We start from the raw sequence: 24,166 nt of genomic DNA, 5'->3' as shown, positions 1-24,166 counted from the left end.
CCTCGTCGCAGGTCGACAGTTGATGCTGAAGTTGCATATCTTGAATGCCTTGAAGCTGGCAACTTTGACGAGCCTCTCAATGTCAGACGCAAGGAACTTGGACTAAGCGACTGGTGAACAAACAAGAAAAAGAGAAAAAAATATAAAAAAACAGTAAGTTTCATAACCACAGATACTTACTATTTAATATTTACTAAAAATCAATAAGACATGTCTTTTCGGTGCGCCTGGTAGCGGAGCCGGATGTTGCACGATTCGAGACGACTTCACGATTATCATCATTATTTCTTTTGTCAGATTGTACTATGTATGATATGACAGGCGATTGTACTCTATATTTGTACTATATCACATCACGCCACACCAACTCACACAGAACAGAACAGACAACAAGATTGTAAAACTCAGCCTGCCAAATCGGCGGCGACAATATGATCAATTCTGAACCGCATGCCATGCATTTCGTATGACCCCCTTACTATTAATCTGGTCATTCATGACCACCATCTCCTTACTAAAACAATTTCATCTCCTCGCTCATGCCCGTGGTATATATGTAAGGAGTGTCTGGTATCTCAATGCTGATTCTATATGCTTCCCACCATGCGCCAAATGAGTGTCGTGGCAAAAGCCAAATATCCAAATGTGTAAAGTCATCTCTTCCAAAATCCTGTATGTGCATTGAGTATCCATGAAGCGTAAACATAAACGTGTAGTCATTGTCGAATAGACATTAATGTAAGGAGTGTAGCGAAAAAATATGTTCAAAAAGTGGTTGTTGTGTGAAGATTAAATGAGCACCATTAGCATCGAGAAAATTGCGACGATAATGGCAAAGCCAGCTGTCAACCGTGATGCAGAAGCCTCAACGGTTGAAGGTGCGGCAGTCTCGTCTGAGGTAGACGATGAAGTGCGTGTCTCGAGGCGCGACCTGGTCTCAGTAGCCGCCCCAGAAGCGCCAGATTCTGTCTCTGTTTCTGTCTCCGATCCTGACTCTGTCTCTGTTGCGGTAGCTCCAGATTCAGATTCAGTTTCAGTAGCATCTGCCTTGTCAGAGCGTGTAGCTTTGACAGTCGTCTCAGTGGCAGCTCCAGAAACATCAGTTTCTGAGCCTGTCTCGGCAGAATCCGTCTTGATACCTTTGGTCTGGGCTGTTCTCGATCCTATTTCTGTAATGGTAGAAACTAAATCAGTCTCAGAGTCACCAAGTGACGATGTGACAGTTACGACAACACTCTTGGCTGTGACAGACAAAGTGGTAGACTCGCCAGCTTCAGAGTTTTCAGACCCGTTGGTTGATGTCTCCTCAGCTGCTGTCCCAGTCTCGGTCGCCTCGGCCTTTTGAGTTGTCTCAGCCGGAACCGAACTCTCTTCAGCAGCTTCTCCAGATGTGGTTGGCTGTGATGCACCAGAAGTCGATCCAACTGCATCTGTGGTCGCTTGGGCCTTCTCAGAAACTTCTGTAGAGGCATTTTCTGTGGAAACAGGTTCCGCGATTTCGGTGCTCCCATCGCCAACAGTAGTCGGCTCAGCAGCATCAGAGGTAACAACAGCTTCTGTAGTAGGCTCCGGAGCGTCAGTAGTGGTGGGCTGGGGCTCCGCTTCAGCACTGGTAGACTCAGGCTCAGACTCTTCTGTTGTTACTGGAAGGGCACTGAAATCGCCAGAGGTGGCCTCGACCTGTCCTGTCGTCTCCACATCCGCAGATCCAGTAACCTGCGACTCAGGACCTGATGCAGCTGTGGTGGCAGTCGTGGTATCCTTTCCGTCACAATAATCAATAAACTGGTTGAACTCAGGCTCAACATAGTCGCGAATAGTGTTCTTGCTCTTGGAAGTGTTGTCACTGATACAGTCGCGGCACATATCGTAGCTGCCGCGGAACGAAGAACCTGCTCTGCAGAGCCTGTCCGATTTTCCGGTTGAGAGTGCGATCTTGTAAGCACCATCACAGTCATCGTAGCAAATAGCTGGAGTGACATCTCGCCTGTCGAACATGTGGAGTCCACGTCGCTGGTTGTTGCTGGGGATGTTGTCATAAGACTCTGATACCGAAGTAGTAGCATCAGGCCAGTCACTCAAAGTTGTCTGTGAAGCCCAGTTTCCGGTCGAGAAGGTCTTCAGTTCACCACTCACAGTCTTCTCGTAGACTTGCTTCTCAAAGATATCATAAGAAAGACCGAAAGCCTCTGGGTTCAGGTTGAAGTAACCAGGAGAACGGGGATAGAAACCAGTCTTGTTCTTGCGCCACTTAGCCTTCTTGACCTTGGGAGCCTTGATACAGTATTGAGGTTCACAGAGGTAGTCCTCATCAGGTGGCTCCGCCCAGAAGTTGCACCATGCTGGCTTCGGCGGGTTGCAGACGTAGCCTGGCTCGCAACCAAATGTGAGATCAGACTTGCGGTTGAGTGGCGCAGATCGACCTGTAGGCTTGGGGCACAAGGTGATGCGTCCAGGAGTGGCCGTCACTGTGGTAGGAGGGAGCTGTACTGTTTGGCCGATGGTCAAGGTAGTAGTGTAGACAGTTGTAGGGCCTGGAACCACTGTGACAACCGTTTCACCGTCCTTAGTCAGGGTCACAGTCTCTGCAGGCAGTCTCTCTGTGACGACCGTTTCAATGGTGACAGTAGCCTGCTCTCCAGGGACAGTAACAACAGTACGCTCTCCGGGAACTGTGACGGTCCTTTCCTCACCAGACACTGTGACAACAGTTTCCTGGCCAGGTAGAGTCACAGTCCTTACCACAGTTCTATCCTCACCAGGCTGGACAATAGTTCTGGGGATAGTCACTGTCTCGTCTTCTCCAGCCTCAGTGATAGTAACCCTGCTTCCTGGAATAGTAACGACGTCGGTAATTGTCAATGCAGGTTCAGTAACGGTGGTTCCAGCCTCGGTGACAGTGCTTCCGGGCTCAGTGATAGTTTCCTCGGGGAGAGTAATAGTTGTTCCAGCCTCAGTCACGGTACTGCCAGGCTCTGTTATAGTGATTTCAGGAAGCGTTACAGTAGTGCCCGGTTCAGTCACAGTCGTTCCAGCCTCGGTAACTGTTGGTCCTGGTACCGTAACAGTACCCCCATCTTCTGTGATTGTTACTCCAGGCTCCGTGATTGTGACGGGAGGTAGAGTCTCAACAATAGTCTCCCCTGGAAGTGTTTCGACGAAAGTTGGTCCGGGCACAGTTTCTATCACTGTTACCGGCTCTGTCTCGATATACGTCGGTCCAGGTCGAGTCTCAACCACAGTAGTTCCCTCATGAACTGTTTCTGTGACTGTTGATGCAGCTTGAGTCTCGGTTACCGTCACCTTCTCCGTGACCTTTTCCGTCACCTTCTCAGTCTCAGTAACGGTGACCTTTTCGGTGACCTTCTCTGTAACCTTTTCGGTGACAGTGGTGATGCCGCCAGGAGCGCTTCAAGCATGTTAGTGAAAGCTATTTGGATCATCAATAGCGACTTACCAAGATTGAGTTGTCTCAGGTGGCGCAGTCGTGGTGGGAGGTTCAGAAGCTTCAGTGGTGGTTGTCGGAGGCTTAGGGGCCTCGGTGGTAGTAGTTGGAGGCTCCCACGGCTCGGTCGTTGTTGTTGGAGGCTCAGGAGCTTCAGTAGTGGTTGTCGGAGGCTTAGGGGCCTCAGTGGTAGTAGTTGGAGGCTCAGGAGCTTCGGTCGTTGTAGTCGGAGGTACATACGGCTCGGTTGTGGTAGTAGGGGGCAATGGGGCTTCACTCGTTGTCGTTGGAGGCGCAGGAGGCTCCTCGCTGGTGGTTGAGGGCCCATAGGTTGGAGGCGGAACTACGATGTAAGTATCTGTGATAACCGGGGGCGGTGGAAGCGGCTCGGTGGTGGTCTCAGGCGGTGGAGCTACTGTGGTTGGATCGTTGGCAGGATAGCTGTCTGTGATAACCGGGGGAGGAGGAGGAACCACCACGGTCGTCGTCACGGGCTTAGGACAGCCGCACCTAGCATCCCAAACCACCATTGTGCCGTCCTCGATGTACGGGGTTCCTGTATCGGCCCCGCCAATACTGGCCTCGTCTTGCTCAGTCGGCGCGGCAGTGGTGACTTGGGGTGCCGGAGCCGCTGTTGTTTCTGGCTCGACCTTAGCTGCAGAAGTCTGAACTTCGGGAGCGCTGGCGAAGTATCCATCTTGAGCGGGCGCCTGCGTATCGGCAGCAGCAGGTTGTATACTTGCTGATTCACTCCTTCGATAGAGACCTTCTCCAGCGTTCTGAGCTGGAATCTCAACAGCTACAGCACCTAAGGCACTGAGCAATAGTGAGAAGCGCATGGCAGGCAACTGCCTTCAATGCAATGAGTGAGTGATACCAGCGTCAGAGCCGTCTGGACCCAGTAGCGAGTGTGGTTGAAACGAACGTCAAAGTCCAACTCTTCTTGGTTGAGATGTTAGAAAACGTCAAACAAAGAGAGTTAATGCATTGAGCTTGAAGAAATATCACAGATATATGATAGAGGAGCTGGGACTGGGTTGGGGGCTGAGCAACAGAGAGAGCCTTACCAGAAACCGGCAATGCGGATATTCAAGCCCACATACATCGACATCCACAAGTAGAGTTAATTTACTCTGGTAAGCCACTCCGCAGTATAGATACGGCAGGGGAGCAGCTGAGAGAGCCGAGTTGCGGGTCAATGTAAAGCAGAGCCGATTTACCAGGTGGAAAAGTTTGTATGTAATCAAACTCAACAGCCAAGCGTCAGCCAAATTAAAGAGATCCTAGTCTGGTCACCGAAGAAAAGATGACTCAAGACAAAGAGCAAGGAACATCACAAAAGATCCATTGAGAGGGAGTACAACACTGTAGCTAAATGTGCTGGAAGAGTTTGTGGGTACCTCGCCTGAGCTTGCTGACCTTGAGCAATCCGTAGCATGAGCAACAATGCATTTACATGCATAGAACATGGATGAGAACAAGGGTCTGACAGGGGTATACACATTAAGATATGCCCCGATTGAGAAAGCAGCACGACTTTTGAAGGTCCACTTGGACAAGGGCCTTGTTCTGATGCCTCTGAGAGACTCCAATATCACGCACGCACACTCTTAGATCCAAAGCTGCGGGCCGTGAAGGGGCGGAGAAGTGACAATATCACATCACAACCCACGAGGGTTATGCTGACAACAAGGCCACCACATGACAGACAAGATGGAATATCTGACATGGTTTGGGATTATAATTGACCGAAAACCCATCGAACGGTACTCCGTTCTCCGTTCTTCAGCCTGAAAGCCAAGGTTTGACGCGCAAGGCTGTGATGTTGGCACGGGAGAGGAAGTTTGCGGAGTGGTCTGTGATAATAATAGACAATGCAGCAAGAGTGTCACCGATTCGATGTGTAAGGTACGCCAATGATGCTGTGGCTCACAGAAAGCCGGATCTCAAAGGATGTTGGGGGGCATTTTAGGTGTAGAGGGGTTCAGAATTTCCCGTATTAAAAGTGCAAATTGACCAGTCACAGTGTGATTCGGCGAGTCATGGGTTGTAAAATTATGTTGCGTAAACACTAAAGCAGAACAAGTGCAGCACACAAAGACATGCGTACGTGCTTTGAAGTTGGATGTCAAAAATTAAAGTGGAGAGGCCTCAATAGAAGTTGACTAGTCGAGCGAGTGAGGTTGAGACGGGAAGTTCGAGGCTCACTTCCTCGGAACCAAGCAAGCCAAGTAGAGTTAGTGGGTGGCTTGTAATGAAACGGGCGGGCAGGTAGACGCCACAGCCTGATTCTCAGGGCATCTCGTGTTGTGATTGGTGGGAGTCTAAACAAAGCAACCCAATCCAGGGCGGAAGTTTTTGCTTCGGTCCAGCCCTGTGAGAGCGGGAGAGAGTGGAGACTCCCGATTTCGTCACTTGTCACTGATTTACGATCCGTTTTAACACGGGCGATCATTGCAGGAGTTTTGTCTCCCAAAGCACTGAACTATTAAATAAAAAACCTGTTTTCCACGAGACGGAGAAAAAAGAATGCAGATTCTGTACTAGGCTCTCGCGTACCTGACTACAGAATGGATGTCTGTCTGTCGGTCAATCGAACGTCGGATACCAGGATAATTAAGCTAAAAGCTGACTGCCCGCTGGGATACCCACTGGGTCGACCCTGAGCCCCGCTGTAGCCCACATGCCGAGCCTTATTCAACTGAAGGTCTCTCTGAGGCTACCACAACAACAAAATATTGCAATCACGGGTCGACGGTGGTCGGATCAGATATTGTCCTTCGCCGACTTGACGTGTTGGCAGATGAATCATCATCTGAACCGTTTCTTTGTTCTCTAAAGTCCACACTCATTTAACAACCGCCCACCTTAATAACCAAACATCGCCAAAGCCGGATGCTGTGTTGCCTACAGTTCATCATCTCCTCCCTCCCCCACGCCTGGTCACAACCTCGCATTCAATCTGACATCTGCGCGACTTTTGATTCATCATGGCCACTCCCCGTGGCTGCGGGGGCCTCGATGAGTTGCGTCCGATATGCAGCGGACTAAGAGACGTGGATGGTTAGGTTGCCAGCACAGCGCATGAGTTGATGGAGAGATCATCCTTGCAGTGCAAAAATAATACCTTTTTCTGTGTGGACGGAGGCTCTCCTCTCCTTGGCTTCACGGAGAGAGGGTCCGATGGGTGAGATGTGGTCTTGTTACATTGTCTCCTCCCCGACAGGTGCCAGTGCTTATTTTTGGCAGGGATGTGGATGGTAAGATCGGCCATGTCAGTCCAATCCTGGACAAGCCCAGCCTCCAAAGTCTCTTTACCCGTCCTTCGACGGATGGCACTTTTGGATTTGCGCTTTCTTCTTGCGACTCTGACATCTCTGCCAGAAAGAGCCAGTTACTCCGTTCGGTCATGTCCGTGTCCGCGTTCCGGCGCTGACAAGAAAAACCACAAGAAAGACAAGGCAAAAGTCTTTGCCCCGAGCCTTATCCTTATCCAACCCGATCAACTGGTCTAATCAACTTGAAACCTCATGCGAGATCGCCGTGATTCCAACTGCCTCGGCCACTTAGCGGTTGTGGCTGTTGATAGTCTGTGAAACAAAACACCACCAACGAGCTCCTGTTGGTTCGTCTGCTTCTCAGTCATAGCTACTGGTTCTTTGTTAGAGAAAACTTGACAGCCTGCATCTTGACTCGGCTGTTCATCTATTTCCTCTACCGTCATCGGTTACCGTCCGTCCCATCGGGTGCAGAAACTGAAAGGGCCTGTTTGGAGCAGTGTCTACACCCTGGTCCAGTCCCAGGTCGATCCCAGATCAAAAAACTCCTCGAGGTCAGCCCTTAGCAACAGAATATCCACCTGTTTACCGCTCTGAAAATTTCCACACTTGAAGTGGATGAACCATTTTCAACGGTCAGCCTAGCCCCTCATCCTTTAGCGGCAGAACTAGGCTCCAGAGGATTGAGGCTGAGTAGAGAGATATGGAGTGATCCTGGTCAAAAGCAATGTCCTTACAGAACGGTGTCAGCTCGGAAGCATAACTCTGACCGTAGCCAACGCATGCAGAGCATGCTGCACCGCAGTAAGATGGTGTCCATATTCGCATGGGCGGCCACCGAAGAGCATGGATGTATCTCAATGGCTCTTTAACCCTCTAACCGACGAATGTGCTGTCTTGACATGAGGAACAGCTGATCCCTCAGCCCTACCCATTCCCCATCCCTCCGATCTCAACTGGTCTCAGTGGCGAACGTTTGTTCGACAGAGAATACTGTCCACTTGCCTTCCATCTTAGCATTTTGTCTTACAGACCGTTTTGGACTCTCTCTGTACCGTTTGCTTTCTCATATTACAATCATTTTGCCTTTGCTTCTAACTCCCTGATCCTTGCCCACTCATTCTACGTGCATATTGCACAAACCCACCAAGCATCGAGCTGCTCGGACACTTTAGTGATCTTTGATTCTAGGCCGAGGCTGTTTCTTTGTTCAATAGGGATTGCTTACCTTCCCAAAACTAGCCTTGTTACTTGTGTACACTTTGCCTCCCAGCGGATATTCGGTCTCTTTGCCGGCCATTGGGAGCGTCTTTAGGACAGAATAAGCAATGGTCCACTAGCATCTTCTTGCAGTTAATTTCTTTCAAACACCTGCTCTGTGCGACGCCCTCTGAATAGCTCATGATTGCAGTCATGATGTTTCGAAACGCTGCACCGTGGGCATTCCTGGCCGCGACCATAGGTCCAGCCGTCGCCCAGTTTGATGCCTGGCAAGATGGCCAAATCAGTACTGAAATATGTATTTGGAAGCAGCCAAGAGGTGAGACTACCGTCTGTTAATCTAGCCAAGGCTTTGTCTAATATCTAATCAGCAATTATGATTCGGGATATGGTGTATCTAGACGGCGGTGATATAAAATGGACTGCACATATGAATGATGGCAAAACAGTTACGGGACTTGACACAGGTTGGTCATTCCGGTCTATTTACTTGGACGAACTAACAATCCAAGGTAACAATGAGGGTATTATCCTCAACTTCAATCTGAGCACTCCATTTAATACGACGACGAATGTGACGCAGATTCTTCTCGACAAACCAGCCATGTCAAAAGCACGAGGCGGCTCAGGAAACAGTAACGGCGCTGCGCCTAACTTTATCGACGGCGCTCTTCTTGGTAATGATGCTGAATTCTTTCTTTACGGTGGCGATCTGTTGCGAAACGACGACTTGTACCAGGCACCCGATAAGGATGAAGTCTTGGGCTACCAGGCATACCAGTATGGACCGGACAAGCCGACATGGAAGCCAAGTTTTGTTGATGACAAGCTGGACAAAGACGTCACTAGATACGTCGCGTATGGAGGGGCTGCAAATGTACCATCTGAAAACCTTGCGTTCTATTTCTCTGGCCTGAGATCACCGACATATGGAGCTTTCTTCACGAACGATCCCAAGAACAAGGCCACGAATGTTTCCGACACGCTGATTACCTTGAACATGGAGGAGCAGCTCTACGAAACTTGGACCAACACAACGTTAAAAGGGCCCAAGGGACGTGCCAATGCAGAGATCGTTTGGGTGCCTGTGGGCAAGAAAGGTATTCTTGTTGTCCTGGGAGGTGTTGTCTATCCTGAATGGGCAGGACGAAGTGGCAAATCCGCAAACGAGACAGAGAGTGTAAGTCATATCCAAACTTACATCGATATGGAAGTGATACTGACACTGCACGATGACAGGAAAAGCAAAGCCCTGAGTTTATGCAGACAATCGACGTCTACGACATAGACAGCAAGAAGTGGTACAAGCAGGAAACCAAGGACGGTCCAGGCGCACGAACTCGAGGATGTGCTGTTGTCGCTACGGCTTCAGATCGTTCAAGTTTCAACATCTTCTACTATGGCGGGTTCGATGGTATTCATCCATTGGACGCTTACAGTGATGATGTCTGGGCACTCTCGTTGCCATCCTTCACGTGGATCAAGATTAATGAAGGAAAATCTCTTCATGCTCGCGCCGGACACAAGTGCTTCATGCCATACCCTGACCAAATGCTTGTCTTTGGTGGTTACACGTCTCAAGCTGGAAGTTCGATTACTTGTCTTGACCAGGGCCCAATTGTGAACTTTAACGTCACCAGTGGACAGTGGTTGGACGGATATGATCCTGACGAGTACAGCGATTACGGCGTTCACGAAAAGATTCATTCTGAAATCGGAGGTGATGCCAAAGGTGGCGCAACAGCGACTGCTCCTGCAGACGGCTGGTCGACATCCGCCCTTGAAGATATCTTCGGCACTAAATACAACACCAAGAAGATCAAGGAATACTGGCCTTATACCAAGGCAGTCTCAACCGGTAGACCTCGACTCGACAGCGGCGACAGCAATGATGACGACAACAAGAGCGGCGGCTCTGGTCTTCCAAACTGGGTTGCACCAGTTCTTGGAGTCGTTCTTGGACTGATGTTTGTGACCGGTATCCTTGTTGTCTTCTGCCTCTGGCGCCGTCGCAAGATCTTCAAGAACCGATCAAGCGACGACGGTACTGAAGATCCAGGCTCACGTATCCGATCATGGATCAGGGGCCAGCACAACGAGAAGGCCCCTACAGTCACAACAGACGAGACCCCTACAAGTCCTGGAACTGAAGTTGCCTCAACTGCGAGATTCGTCGGGTTTTCACCGTCACCGTCTGATGATCCTGCCTATCCTGCCTCTCCCGCTGAGGTAGCCGATACCCAGATCCACGAGATGCCTGGTAGGTTACAACTATATTCTTAAGTGGTGACAGTTACTGACAGTTTTAGACACCTCACGACCCCCTGAGCTCCATGACACAGGTCTCTCACCCATCGATATCATCCAAAAGTACTCCCACTTTGCCAAAGACGGCAAACCTCGCTCCATGTCAAATCCTTCTAGCAAATCTTACTCTATAGGAGGAGGGCATGCAAGCACCGTTTCGAGATCGACAGGACCTCAAGTATCGCAGCCTGACTCTCCCACGGCAGGTCATAATCGCATGACATCAGATGTATCCGGTGTAAGTGAAAGCGACGGCAAACCCACTCGCGTAACATCCGATGTTTCTGGCGTATCTGAGGGCGATGCCTTGGCACTCCGGCATACGGCCATTCCTGTAAGTCCAAGGACCGACGATGCGAGCTTGCCCTCGCCGCCACTTCCCTCTCCTCCTGCAGACCCAACACCCAATTCACCCATTGGTGAAGGGCCAGTATCCCCTGCACCAGTGTCTCCCCCCAGTGCCAGCGAGGCTCCTGGTCGGGACTACATCACAGCCAAGGCCTCAGCAAGCCCTATCCGGAAGAGTATGTTTAAGGAAAGTGATGAGGATATGGGTCATTCTAAATAGATATTTTAATGTGAAATAAAATCAGAGGATGGCGTTTGAAATTTGGTTTATGATGGAACGTATGGGCATACATATCGATATCAGGCGGCAGGACATTCTTTCACGGGCTCAGCATTCTAGGAGTACGATACCTTGGTTTAGGTTCATGGCGGGATTACACTCGTTTTGTTGCAAAACATTCAATGTCTATATACGTTACTTTTGAGTACCTATATTCATAATATCCACTCCATATGAAAGAGCTCTCTGGTCTCTGTTCTTTCGTCTCATCTGACCTATGGTGCCTTTCCAAAATTGAAGCCTTGTCTCGTTCCTTGCATGGATAAACGGCATCGAGTTCACCTTTTTAGTGAATCTGGTGAATTTAGACCTCAACCAGTTGGTCATCCTCGTCCTCAACCTCTTCCACCCGTCCATTGGTAGCCTCGGGCTTGTCCTCAATGGCCTTAACGTCATTCTCTGTCTTGCCCTCATCTTCCTCATCTCGTGCCAATACCTGCACCAAGCGCTCACAAGCCTCTTGAACACCTTCATCGTTGACTCGTGAATGTGTCTCACGGATGACAGGATATACCTTAACTCGGCGCATGAGATCTCGTCCTTCTCGTGTTGTTGTCAATAGTGTGAGTGTCTCAACATGTGTCTGCACATTTTGGTTGTCTGAGTCTCGCTTCTTATCGGGAGGTAGCAGTTGGAGATCAGGCAGCATATCCATTGTCTCATCAACATCGTACTCCTCGTTACCCATGATAGGGAGCAGAATATAAGGTAGGATATCGATCTTATCCTCAGATAAGAATGAAGGGTGGGATGAAACCTCAAAGGCAACGTTCTTGATAGTGCTAGCAACACCTTTTCGTCGAATATCGGACTTGTGTTCAGTGAAAACCTTGAGCTTGGTAATGGGAATGACCTTGTCATAAGACTGCTCTTCAAGGAAGTGCCTTCGAATATCAGCGTGCTTGGAGAGATCGGCGAAGACGTAGGCTAGATAGTCAAAGTCTGCGTTCTTGTTGTATGTGCCGTCTTGTCCCTTGACAAATAGATCTAGTAGTTGGTTGAGGACAACCTGGTCTGAGCCTAGTTCCTTTGGGGGTTCTTGCTTTCGCTTGAGGAAATCTTTCAAGCCATCCCACTTGGATAGGTTGGCCACAAGCATGGCTAACAAGTTGGCATTAGCCTCTTCGGGGCTCTAGGTGCCGTGTTAGCGACTGATAATAAGTCTCTTCAGCCTTTAAACATACCACTATGAGATCGAATACGATGCCGAGGAACTTCTCGTCTTTTGCAAGGAATTCGAGAACCTCTTGGTCACTCGATAAGTTGACCAGCATTGTGATGGCATGTTCGGCAATTTTCTGAGATATCATTAGTCTCAGGGAGACCCTTTTCATTCTTACAGGCCCGACTTACAGGATGGTCTCGGACTAGGAAACTGAGATGCTTGACTGGCTGAAGTTTCTCGGCCTTGAAGATACTGGGTTCTGACAATGAGTAGGGGACGAGGTTCTCGGCAGCAAGCAGACGAATCTGAGCGTTGGGGTTGGCGATGAAGCCGACGAGCTGTAGTCGATATATGTTAACCGAGGATTCTGCTATAGTCCGTAGGGTAACTTGCCTCTTCTAGTTCAGTTGGCATCTTCTCTTTCTGTTATTATCTTCAATATGTGTTGTTGAAGTGAATTTTTAGAGTTGGTGATGATTTTGGAGGGGCATGAGAGTAGTGGGGGTAGAGGCCTGAAGTCATCGCTGCTTCAGCAGGACTGGGCATCATTTTTAGTGGTCAATAAGTGAATTTTCAGTTGGACCCACATGCTGAAGAAGTTTCCAAGGGTCTCTTTTTGTGTCATCATGGTGGCGGGGCAGAATCGGCCTGGTTTATCATATTTTTCAAGAACAAGACGAGGCTGTTAGGAGCTTTAGCTAATTTCTTAGCCAGAGGCATCAACTATTTTATTTCGCATTTATGAAATGCATAGCTTCATTTTCTGCTATTTAGTAGCAAGAGAATAAGGTACCTAGTAAAGGAAGACAAGAGATACAATGGGGGCAATAACACGTAGAAGTTCTAGTATAGGTTTCCATAAACAAAAGAGAGAACTTATAGATCGATACACGAATAGCGTTTCCTGCCTTCTCAGGTTGAATTATTCTGATATAAGTTATCCAATTCATAGACAACTTCTCAACCGAAAGCGGTGAACCACCTTTGTGAGTCGATACTGCGCACTAGGCGAATTCGAGCAAGAGGGGTCCTTATCGATAAGGCAAAATTTTTGAAATTCTACCAAACCACGACTCCAAGCCCACATTGTGTGCCATCTCCAAGTCAATACGCCCAAAATGCCTAAAGCCACCACTCCCTCTGCCTCGCGGCAGACACGACGACACAACCCTCTCGAGGATGACATCACAGCCACTGGCATTCTCAAGAACAAGTCCTCAAAGAAGAGATCAAAGGGCGGCGACGATGAGGAGGAAAACTTTGTCGACGACCGCGCTTCCAGAACTATTCTGCGCATAGGTCGTGAGCTGGCCGAGGAGGAAAATGCTGGCAAGGCTGTCGCTAAACCTACCATTGACACCTTTGGCTACGATTCGCGATTTGACGATGAGGCTGAGGAGGAAAACAGGGTCTATGAGGACGACGAGGCTTGGGGCGAGGATGAAGAAGTTGTGGAAGAGATCGAGGTTGACCCCAATGACCTTGACATGTACCGAAAATTCATGCCCGATGAGGAAGATGACCTATTGAAGCACGGTTGGGATCTGAAGCCTACAGGAGAGGAGCAAGGCGAGAGCGTCAACCTCGCAGATCTTATCTTGGAGAAGATTGCTGCTCACGAGGCGGCGCAAGAGAGGCGAGAGAACAACCTGGGGCCTCCCGATGAGGAGGACTATGAGCTTCCTCCTAAGGTTATCGAGGTCTACACCAAGTAAGTTCCCAATTGGAACCTGAAATGACGACATAAGCTAACAATCCCAGGGTTGGCCAAATTCTTTCTCGATACAAGTCCGGACCTCTGCCAAAGCCCTTCAAGATTCTCCCTACAATCCCTCACTGGGAAGACATCATCGCTGTCACCGAGCCCGACAAGTGGTCTACTAATGCCTGCTACCAGGCGACAAGAATCTTCGTTTCTAGCAAGCCCCATGTTGTTCAGCGATTCCTGGAAATGGTTATTCTCGACCGCGTTCGCGAAGATATCTACGAAACCAAGAAGCTCAACGTCCACCTGTTCAACTCGCTCAAGAAGGCTCTTTACAAGCCTGCTGCTTTCTTCAAGGGCTTCCTGTTCCCTCTCGTTGGCAGTGGAACATGCACCCTCCGCGAGGCTCATATTATTTCCGCCGTCTTGACTAGAATTTCTATTCCTGTCCTTCACTCTGCCGCGGCCCTGAAGGGCCTGTGTGATATTGCTGCTCAGGAGGCGTCTCATGGAACCGAGGGTGGAGGTGCCACCAATATCTTCATCAAGGCCCTTCTTGAGAAGAAGTATGCTCTCCCCTTCCAGGTCATTGACGCTCTGGTTTTCCACTTCCTGCGATTCCGCAGTGTCGACCCTGCCTCTGTTCAGGTTGGCGACGCTATGTCAGGTTTGAATGAGGGAGATGCCAGAACAAAGCTGCCCGTTATCTGGCATCAGAGTCTGCTCGCATTTGCTCAGCGATACAAGGGTGATGTCACAGAAGATCAGCGTGAGGCCCTCCTGGATCTTCTCCTTACACACGGTCACCCGGCCATCGGACCTGAGGTGAGGAGGGAGTTGTTGGCTGGACGAGGCCGTGGTGTGCCGCTGGAGCCCCAAGGCCCAGCATTGGATGGTGATGACACTATGCTCATTGACTAATGGGACTGATGTTATCGATCAACGGCATTTCTAATGAATCAAGACAAATTTGGCGTATGGCGTATTAAAAATGGTTTCAAGCTGGTTCGACTTGAGTGGAGATAGAATTGAGTCGGTTGGAGACAAGAAGCCCATCTCGATACCAATTATATGATTCTTTTGTTCCATGTCTGCTCCCTCTATATAAATTTTATCGTGAACTGTCCGTCACTGCTAAGCGCCTTCCCTTATCAGTGGGCGTTCTTCCCATTTGGGATACCATGAGCCCGCCATTCACCGGGCATCCATAACATGTAGAAGGAGCAGTGACAGCGACTGCCATGCATCTCTAGAAGGTAGCGCAACTCCCTCTCCGAATCTGATACTCTGATCCTTCATCCTCCTAAGTTTCTACCTACGGAACAACCCTTCTCACTAGTATCTTACGATATACATTGCTATGTTCTCTATCTCAACCTCCCAGTTGTCTGTTTTAAGCCATTATATAATTCTTTTCTAACATAGGTCTGTTTCACCACAACATTGTCGCCCCGAAGGTAGGTACATCATCTTGACCGAAGGGCGACCTCGCCTGAACAGTGCTACTCCAAGCCTAAAATGCCGGCGCAGTCTCGTTCAGACCCATCGTTGCCATCAAGTCGTCATAATATGAACGAGCCCAAGTACGATACCACACTATGAGATATGAGATCCCGAGCAGCTATACTGATGAGTATAGTTACTTCAATGTTCCCTATGGAACGCCAGCATCTCCTTCCTTCGCCGCCGCGGCTTTTACGGCATCCAAACCAAAATATGAAAACCTAATGAAACACCATCCGAGCCTTCCTTCAATGCCGGAGAACATGTTCTCGGCTCCTCTACCCTCGAATAGTACTACGCCTCGACCAACATATCGGCAATCGTTATCCTCTTCTAGTTTCGGCGTTGATCCTCCACGGCCTCCTCGCGACGGGTTCGAGTAGGTCTGGTTCCCTCAAGGATACTGGGCAGAACGCCAACTTATGGTACCACGGAAGAGCACTTCTGGGAAAAGTTTCTTCAAGTGGAGGAACCGCTCGACAAAGTCTGCCAGTGAATCAGACGTTCGAGACCTTTCATTCGCATCTCCTTTAACATCCCTTTCAGCGCCACTTACCTTCCAGAATTTCGAACCAACACAGCCAAGACCACCTTCCAGTCCCTTTGTGTCGGAATCGGCGCACGTTCTCTCTTTGCAGCATCCTGCCGTCACGCGCTTCTCAGATCAGTTTCCAGATTCCAGAGATATCTCCACCAGCATGAACAATAACAGCACAGACTCGATCTCGCCGATGAACAATTCTGGCATAAACGGACAGACGAGTACTCCTCCCTCTTCGCCCCCGAGCTCCATGGGCTTTTATGTCAAAGCAAAGAAGAGTCTCGAATCAAAGCTGAAATTGAAGGCTCGTAGAGAGGTAAACTTGTTTCGTAGTCAAAGAAATGGATCGACGCTAATCTTGGCAAGGAACCAATGTGTTCAGCTATCCCACAACATGTCCATCAATGTGCAACAATGGATGGCACAGGGAATTACTCCAGCGTGCTCCAAATCACTAAAACAGGTTCCTGGCTCAAAGACGACGTAGGGAAACCCAAGCTCCGAAGAAGACTCTTTGGCAGGGCACCGTGGGCCCGAAAAGAATCAGCAGATTCTTTTAGCAGCGTATCAAGCTCTATGAGGGAGATACTCAAAGGTGAGACTCCTCCTCCCTCAGCAGTCTCAAGTTATACTTCTTGTATGTTATTTACAGCATGTACAATATCTGAGAAGCCGAGGCTAACAGTCAAGTAGTACATGTGAACTGCGTTAATGGCCAGTTTCCTGGAGGGGTATGCTCCTTTGAAGTGATCCGGGCGTTGGCAGATACTAACTGTTTTCCGTGACCAGGAGGCAAGACGAATAAAGACACCACCTCTGGCCGAAGACACTACGAGCGGCCGACCACGTTCATTCTTCACTGAGACGGTTCCTCCCACAGAAGCCGATCAAATGGAGCCTCCATCCAGAAGGAACTCTCTCCAAACGGTTCGTCGCCAGAGCATTGTCGCTGACACATACGAGTGGTGGGAAAAGATGCCCAAGAAACCTGTTCACAGGAGTCCTTTTCAAGAACGAATTCCTTTTGAATTTCAGCTACCAGAACATCTACCCAGCAGCCCAATGTGCCCAACCAACGAGAAACACGTCAGTGGTGGAGCTGGCATCTGTGTCTACCATGGACGCAGGAAGGTTGCGTCGAGATTATTGCCAGTGTGATTCAAATCACCTTAGGGAGGAAACCCGGAATAGTAAGGAACCATGCCTTGGGTATGAAAAGGCTGTTGTTTTCGAGTACCGTAGACCTCAACTCCTATTCCTTTGATATGTGTATTCTGATTTATTCTTGTAGTAGGTTACTGATGAATCGAGTAATACAATCAACAGCAAGATGGGACACGAAATATGTAATAGGGTTGGCAGCACTCTCTTGTTCAGTGCTTTCATATTGAATGTTTGCATTGATTGATGGCATCGAGTGATGGTAGTCTACTCTATAGCATTCTTATATTTATTCCGATCCCTTCAGTTTATATGATCGCTTATTTACCCGGTTTAATTGCAAATTCGGCTTGCTTGAATCGAATATGTTGCTTAAAACACCCATCGCGTGCTCCAAGAATTAAGAAGCTATCTAGACGGAAGACCTAACCTGGGTACTTGGTGCTCCTTTATACGCCGTCTGTCCCTCTGCAGGCATGACATAGTCATAAGTTTGCTGGTTATTCTTCCTTCTGCTCCAGAAGGACTGACTACCCTTGAAGAACAAAGGCGGCGGGTTGCGAATGTGAGTCAGCACAAGAACAACGAGCCAGACAATAGTAATAGTAGGGAGCATCCAAGAACTCTGCTGATATTCGGTGGAACGTGTTTCACTGTATCTTATCAATGCGACGAGACTTGTGCCGAGGCCGAGGAGAATGAAGATGATGTGACGGGTGATGGCCCATTTGCTCCATGGTTTTGTTCGTGAGATGACGGCGAGGGCCACCATGAGGATCAGGGAGATACCAGCGGCGATATAGGTATAGTTGAACTGCGGCATGGGTTAGAAACCGAAGTATATACGAGGATATTGCGTGAAGATCGACTTACGATAAGTTGGAAACGAATCCACATCTTCTCATTGAGTTCAGACTCAAAGCCAGAATCGGTCTGCTGGATGCCTTTGCTCTTGTTCTCGTCGTCAACTTCCTTCGCAAGGTTAACCTTGAAGGTCTCAAGCAAAGCGTTCTCCATGGCACTCATGAGTCCAATCATGGCGTCGACGAAGGTCTGGTAGTCGTTCTGATCAGGAAAATCCTTATCCTGATTTGTATCAGAGTACTTGACGATCTGTGGCCAGAATGTATCGTTGATAGCTGAGATATTCTTCAGCGCAGCGTCGGCCGTGTTCAAGGTCGTGATATACTGAGGTGTGTAGGTCTCGAAGAATTTGGTGACAACTTTCTGTAGCTCGTCGACGATCATCTTGGTTGTTGCCTTGGCCATGAGACTGGTGTTGTCCAGGAGTACTGAGCTCGAGTTCAGGTGCTTGAAAACATCGAAGATCTTGGTCCAGATGACAAGCTGAGTGAACCCCTGAATGAAGAGGCAGAGTGCGAGATGCAGAGGATAGTGGAGAAGAGTCCAGAGCTGCTGGCGGAATTTGGGCAGATAAGGATTCTTCATCCAGTCGAAGTAGATGAGGAAGACTGCATAGATGGTTGTCGCTGCGGCGGTGACAATGCCAATCGTTTGAGCATCTATTAATGTGTTAGAAGAGGCCTCTATTCAAGGAAATAAAATATCAAAGGCTTACTCCATGCATCAGGGCTTTCGACGATAGTGACAACGCTCTTTGAAATAGTAATGATTCCATCACCAACAATAATGACAGTCAACAGACCAATACGCTTCATCAAATGCGTACCCTGGAAACTCAGAACCGGGTAGATGTACGCAATGGCGAAAGTGAGGATTAGCTCTACACCGGCGAGGACATACCACGTCATGAATACATTGCTATTGTGATCAGTAAAGCGGAATGTGACGCCGAGATAGATCATGGCAAGGGCAAAGTTCAAGCCAATTTGAAGCATCATTGGCAAGACCTGCTTCTTGTACTTTCGGACGTGCCAGAGGATGCTTCCGTATTCGACAGCCAAGCATAGGCGGGAGACCATAAGAATGATGGCTACAGAGTATTAGGCATAAAGTTAAGGGGGTAGGATGGGGTTGAGAAACATACACATTGTTCTCATGGTCTTCATGTTTTGATCGTGAGGTGTGAACTTGGGAGCAACGACGGCGAATCCAACCATGACTCCGAGATGAACACCTCGAGCCGCACGTTCTATCTCTATTAGTATCATACAACAAGGAATTCCAAACTGCCATACCGAAGAGACTGTCTGTTACGAATCGAACATCATACAGACTAGTAGTAAGCCATGTGATCCACAGAATACTTTCTATGTGTTAGCATCTTCATTGTATTGACTCTCCTCCTATTCCTACCTGAAGTATCCAACATAGGCTTTGAAACGCTCATGGCTATTAACACCTTGTGTTTCGCAGAAGACAGTGTAGTTAGCGGCGAAGAAGAGATCGTAGAAAAGCTCGAGTAGACTGGCATCTTCGTGCTGTTTCCATGTCAGCAGACATCCCCTGAGTAACGTCTTGCGGTATAGACCTTTTGGAACTGTGGGCAGTCATCCTCGTATCTGTTACCAAAGAGGCTCAGATCAGGAGCCGTGGGACTCCTGGTGGGAAGACCATCGATGCTCGAGTCGGAAGCTACAAGAGGACTCTTGATGAGAGCGAGCTTCTCAGCTGCTGTCGCGCTTTCGTGGTGATCTTCCCTAGCCATTGTTTAAAGAAACAATCTACCTTGTTAAAAGTCAGTATTGTCGTTGCAAGGTTATAGAGTGACATCACGTAGATACAACAACTCTTCTCATCTAATAAGACCGCTATACATACCTTCAAATAGACTGCTCACAACAGGATGGCAATCCAGTCTACAGCGATTTCCAAGACAGGATGGAAGCCTAGTTATGTAGACCGGACCGAATATTCGGGTCCTAAGGGATTGACAGGGATCACAGATCTTAATGATAACTTCAAACGCTGATCAGAGCCATAAATGCATGGACTCTTCCAGCTAAGTAGCTGCAATGCACCCTGATATTAACAAGGACCTTGGCCGTTGCGAAAACAAACATTGAAATGGCTTGATAAGAGAATTTAACCTGGAACTACCAACTAGTGCAGACACAACATCGAACCAGACTCGGTTAGCTCGCCTTGTGATGTCTCTGATTGAACAATTCCCACAGTAGAGTAGTATCAGAATCTTACGTGAGAGAGCCAATCTTAGCCCCCAACAATATTAAGTGGTAACGAGCTGAAGACACGGCACATGCTAACGGCTCACTAATACGACTTGAACTCTCTGATTCGCCAGGTGATCTGTTTTTAGAGACACCGATAAAGCTTAGCGAGTGTGGTGATCCACAAGGCTGGAGAGTGTTCAGTGGAGCCCGTTGCTATTAAATGGAACGGCTGAACCAAAGTTCCCGGGATGTTTCGTTTTGTATTGGTGCTCATTTTTCGTTCCTTTGCTCTTTTGGGGTATATTTTTCGTGGCGCTGACTGGTTGTAACGCTGGTCATGCATGAATCCTTCACGGTTTTTTGCTTACTGCAGAGGCCTTTTGCGTTCAGCCGCACTATATGCTTTGTGGTCTGATTGACATGTAGTCATGCTTTTAAGCTTGGTTTTACCTGGAACGAACTCTGTTGACAGAGAAATTTCGGAGAAAAATAAAGTCTAAAGTGCAATATAAATATCCTCTGTAACCATGGCAGAGATGAGAGGTTGAGCATGATCTGATAGTTGAGATGAGGATGCTTGTGCCCTCGCGGTCAGATGCAACCAAGTTGAGTCATTAGCGGCTGAAACATATAAATAGACCGAGTCACTGCATGCAAATGCAATGATCCTGGACTCGAATTACGGACCAACATCCATTGTCGTTGAAGAATGCAACCCAGTTAGGAAACTCAAAACCAACAGCATCGTAGGGCTGGTAAAGTGGGTCGCTGCGCATCTTCCCCAAGTCTCGTGACTTGGCTCCATTCAAGCGCTTAATTCTCATCTCGACGCGTCAAACGCGTCCCCCCCTTGGCTTGGCCTGGTAACTTAGCGCAACCCATAATGTCAATGGGCAACAAAACAAAGTTCGAGATGATGCAATGTTAGATTTCGATACGGAACCGATTTGACAATATCATCTGACATCCGCGTAAACGATGGATTCTCCTACCCAGGACGCAAGCGCTCGAAAGAGAAATCATTTTCAAGATGATCCTGTCCCTACTCCTCCGACCCTCAAGAAGCGAAAACTCGATGAACTTGTACAGGGATCTCCCTCGACTCCGAAAGCTCTCAATGCTATCAACTCGGCATATCCTTCTGATATATCCAGCCAAAACGCCTGGCCACCGGTGGACAACAACCTTGAGGCGCCCAACTCCAACCCGCAACCTGCAGCTCAACCATCACAAGCACCACCACCAGCTTCTGCAGCGCCCAAATTTCGACCAGCCATCAAACTATCTGCTTTGAAAGGCACAATATGGGACACTCAGGATGCGCCTCGTCCTGTGTCTCTCCCCAAAAAAGTAGGTCCTGGGCGACCCAGAACCACAACAGCGAAGAAACCACCAGGACCCAGGGGCAGACCACGAAAGAAGAAGGTGCCAGAAGGGGATGAAGAGAATCGTGAAGCCACTCAAGCGCAAGAATCCGCCGACGAGTTGGCCACAGCAAATGGAAATCTATCGGTGTCGAAACCCACACCAAAGGGAATTTTGACTCCCACGAAGAAAGGCAGACCGCGAGGACGACCACCGAAAAATGTTAGCTTTGGGGCGGGCCAAGGTCGCAATGGAGAGGTTTTCTTTGAGGACCTGCCGAAGAAGGCCAGGACACCACGCAAGGCGGCCAACTCTGAAGCAGACGAGCTTGTATGCGCAATCTGCATCAAACCGCACTCCCAACCTCCGAACCAAATTATTCTATGCGACATGTGTGATTTTGCCGTTCATCAAGAATGTTACGGAGTGCCTGATATCCCTGAAGGCGATTGGCTTTGCAAGTCATGTACTCAAGAGGACATACTTAAGACGCCAAAAAAGACTGCAGGCGTAGAGGTTCCGGCCATCAAGATCGCAGCGGATGTACCTGATATTGCTAATTTGGAACAACATGTGCGATCATTACAAAGAGTTCTTCTGGACCGATGTACAGGAAGAAGACGTTTGCAGTTGCCTGGCCAGCTGGAGGCTGAGGAGAAGGTTTACCAACTTGTGGAACAAACGGTTATTGCTGGTGAAGGAAACTCGATGCTTGTCATTGGAGGGAGAGGCTGCGGAAAGACTACTGTAAGTTTACTGTTCCCGGGATGAACCGAAAGCTAATTCTACATCTCAGTTATTAGAAAAGGTCATCTCGGATGTATCTCAGGAGCATAAGAACGACTTCCACGTCGTGAGGCTCAATGGTTTCATTCACACAGACGACAAGCTTGCGCTTAAAGAAATTTGGCGACAGCTGGGCAAGGAGATGCAGGTCGAGGATGACTTGGTGACCAGAGTGAGTGTTCTCAACACTCCTTGGCTAGACTTTACTGACAATCTAGACAAACTATGCTGACACCATGGCGTCGTTACTGGCTCTTCTTTCACATCCGTCTGAAATTATCGGTACAGACGAGGGTGTCACGTCACAATCGATTGTGTTTGTGATTGACGAATTCGACATGTTTGCATCCCACCCTCGACAAACACTATTGTACAACTTGTTTGATATTGCACAATCACGAAAGGCGCCCATCGCCGTAATTGGCTGTACGACTCGGTTGGATGTTGTTGAGATGCTGGAGAAGCGAGTCAAGAGTCGATTCAGTCATCGTTACGTCTACCTCTCTCTGCCCAGGAACCTTCCAGCCTACTGGCAAGTTTGCAGACAGGGATTGATTGTTGATAGTGACGAGGCTGAAAAGGAGGGCATCAACACCTATCTTGAAGGACATGCCGAGTTCCAGCAGTATTGGGGCCAAAAGATAGAGGTATGTCAAAGCGTATCTATGACTGCGTCGGATACTAACACCCAGCCCAGGGCCTCTACAGAGAACGATCCTTCCAGGGCTTGCTTCAGTATCACTACTACACAACCAAGTCGACTTCGGCATTCCTCACCGAATGGATCTTGCCTCTGTCGGCTCTCTCAGCTAACGATGTCACACTCAAAATACCTTCTGTGCAAGGAGATATTGAATCCTTGACACCCCCTGATTCCAGACTTCACCTGCTGTCTACACTGTCTGAGCTGGACCTGGGACTCCTTATTGCTGCAGCGCGATTGGACATTGTCGCACACACGGACACGGTCAACCTGGCGATGGCGTATGATGAGTACAGCTCCTTGATGGGCAAACAGCGAGTGCACTCGGCAGCGGCAGGCATGCTTGCTGTAGGTGGAGGTGTACGAGTCTGGAGCCGGGGCGTGGCTGGTATTGCATGGGAACGGTTGATCTCCCTAGGATTGCTTGTGCCAGCCGGTATTGGTGGTGCCCGTAACCTAGGACATGGTGGATTGGAGGGCAAGATGTGGAAAGTCGATGTCGCACTGGAGGAGATCCCGGCAGCGGTGAAGCTGAACGCTATACTGGCGAGATGGTGTAGAGAGATTTAGTGGAGGAGGCGAGGCGAGGTTGTTGTTTTACGATATGATGCCCTACTGGCGTGTCTGATACACATCTGTACTCCATTGATAGAGTCAGTATTAATGATGCCCCTGCATCTACATGTCTTTTGTAAAGACATGTAAAGAATACATCGGCGATACTTTGCTAACATCCTTGGTTTGCTAAAGAGTCTTGCGACGGGAACAAGACGGCCTTGTAAGAGGATGGTTGCCCCTTGAAGATCGCGGTGAGTTATTCTGGGACCCGAGTTTACGGCACGCGGGAAACACGGCACACTAGTGAAGAGCTGTGAATATTTCGGTGAGGAGAAACAGTTTGAGGTTTCGAATATAGTAGAAATGAGGCTAATAGGAGGTTCGAGGAGAAGACCTCTGTCCGTCTATAGATTTCCAGAATATTTCCAGATTTATTCCATGTTACATTAGGACTCTGCTTTGGCAATATTATGGATATGCTTGAAGATATTGGGGGTGTTTAGGTCCCTTAATGGCATAATATGCTAAAATCTCACGGACCAAGCGAGGGTGCTTCTTAGTGAGACGTGTCAAGTGACAGCTTGAATTTGTAATTGATTTGATGTTTTATGTTGATATTTGAAACAAGTGAAGCTATTTTTATTCACCGCGAATATTTGAATATTCAAATGAATTATTCTTAAGCTGATAACGTCACTGAAGATG

At 48.6% G+C, this 24,166-nt stretch overlaps 7 protein-coding genes across 7 annotated transcripts; 4 read left to right on the top strand and 3 right to left on the bottom strand.

Moving 5' to 3' along the window:
• Nucleotides 1-411: 411 nt before the first annotated feature.
• Nucleotides 412-4,410, bottom strand: FOBCDRAFT_27988 (uncharacterized protein). The gene is made up of 2 exons (XM_031179716.3): nt 3,458-4,410; nt 412-3,409 (listed from the first exon to the last, which is right to left on the bottom strand). Exons 1-2 carry the CDS (start codon nt 4,282-4,284, stop codon nt 790-792), a joined length of 3,447 nt encoding a protein of 1,148 aa, XP_031045603.2. The 5' UTR covers nt 4,285-4,410; the 3' UTR covers nt 412-789.
• Nucleotides 4,411-8,136: 3,726 nt separating this feature from the next.
• FOBCDRAFT_272285 (uncharacterized protein) lies at nt 8,137-10,819 on the top strand (the record flags this gene model as incomplete). The annotated part of the gene is made up of 5 exons (XM_031179720.3): nt 8,137-8,263; nt 8,316-8,411; nt 8,457-9,124; nt 9,184-10,204; nt 10,254-10,819. 5 exons carry the CDS (start codon nt 8,137-8,139, stop codon nt 10,817-10,819), a joined length of 2,478 nt encoding a protein of 825 aa, XP_031045607.3.
• Nucleotides 10,820-10,981: 162 nt separating this feature from the next.
• On the bottom strand, nt 10,982-12,559 carry FOBCDRAFT_220212 (uncharacterized protein). The gene is made up of 4 exons (XM_031179721.3): nt 12,438-12,559; nt 12,233-12,382; nt 12,064-12,177; nt 10,982-12,011 (listed from the first exon to the last, which is right to left on the bottom strand). The coding sequence occupies exons 1-4, from the start codon at nt 12,456-12,458 to the stop codon at nt 11,184-11,186; spliced, it is 1,113 nt and encodes a 370-aa protein (XP_031045608.3). The 5' UTR covers nt 12,459-12,559; the 3' UTR covers nt 10,982-11,183.
• Nucleotides 12,560-13,117: 558 nt separating this feature from the next.
• Nucleotides 13,118-14,837, top strand: FOBCDRAFT_180308 (snoRNA-binding rRNA-processing protein ENP1). Its single transcript, XM_031179722.3, has 2 exons — nt 13,118-13,755; nt 13,806-14,837. Exons 1-2 carry the CDS (start codon nt 13,163-13,165, stop codon nt 14,668-14,670), a joined length of 1,458 nt encoding a protein of 485 aa, XP_031045609.2. The 5' UTR covers nt 13,118-13,162; the 3' UTR covers nt 14,671-14,837.
• A 430-nt stretch (nt 14,838-15,267) lies between these two features.
• FOBCDRAFT_317998 (uncharacterized protein) lies at nt 15,268-16,951 on the top strand (the record flags this gene model as incomplete). The annotated part of the gene is made up of 6 exons (XM_031179723.3): nt 15,268-15,332; nt 15,389-15,631; nt 15,707-16,109; nt 16,160-16,430; nt 16,487-16,524; nt 16,583-16,951. The coding sequence occupies 6 exons, from the start codon at nt 15,268-15,270 to the stop codon at nt 16,949-16,951; spliced, it is 1,389 nt and encodes a 462-aa protein (XP_031045610.3).
• Nucleotides 16,952-17,159: 208 nt separating this feature from the next.
• FOBCDRAFT_259377 (uncharacterized protein) lies at nt 17,160-19,908 on the bottom strand. Its single transcript, XM_031179724.3, has 8 exons — nt 19,697-19,908; nt 19,407-19,603; nt 19,232-19,356; nt 19,114-19,181; nt 18,963-19,067; nt 18,534-18,908; nt 17,828-18,477; nt 17,160-17,768 (listed from the first exon to the last, which is right to left on the bottom strand). The coding sequence occupies exons 2-8, from the start codon at nt 19,581-19,583 to the stop codon at nt 17,367-17,369; spliced, it is 1,902 nt and encodes a 633-aa protein (XP_031045611.2). The 5' UTR covers nt 19,584-19,603; nt 19,697-19,908; the 3' UTR covers nt 17,160-17,366.
• Nucleotides 19,909-20,832: 924 nt separating this feature from the next.
• On the top strand, nt 20,833-23,829 carry FOBCDRAFT_317996 (origin recognition complex subunit 4 C-terminus-domain-containing protein). Its single transcript, XM_031179725.3, has 4 exons — nt 20,833-22,161; nt 22,211-22,372; nt 22,419-22,847; nt 22,898-23,829. The coding sequence occupies exons 1-4, from the start codon at nt 21,028-21,030 to the stop codon at nt 23,471-23,473; spliced, it is 2,301 nt and encodes a 766-aa protein (XP_031045612.2). The 5' UTR covers nt 20,833-21,027; the 3' UTR covers nt 23,474-23,829.
• Nucleotides 23,830-24,166: the final 337 nt, after the last annotated feature.

Source organism: Fusarium oxysporum, chromosome IV, assembly GCF_013085055.1.
Source record: "Fusarium oxysporum Fo47 chromosome IV, complete sequence".
In the NCBI taxonomy this organism is placed as follows: domain Eukaryota; kingdom Fungi; phylum Ascomycota; class Sordariomycetes; order Hypocreales; family Nectriaceae; genus Fusarium; species Fusarium oxysporum.
This window is presented reverse-complemented; position numbering and strand designations above follow the sequence as displayed.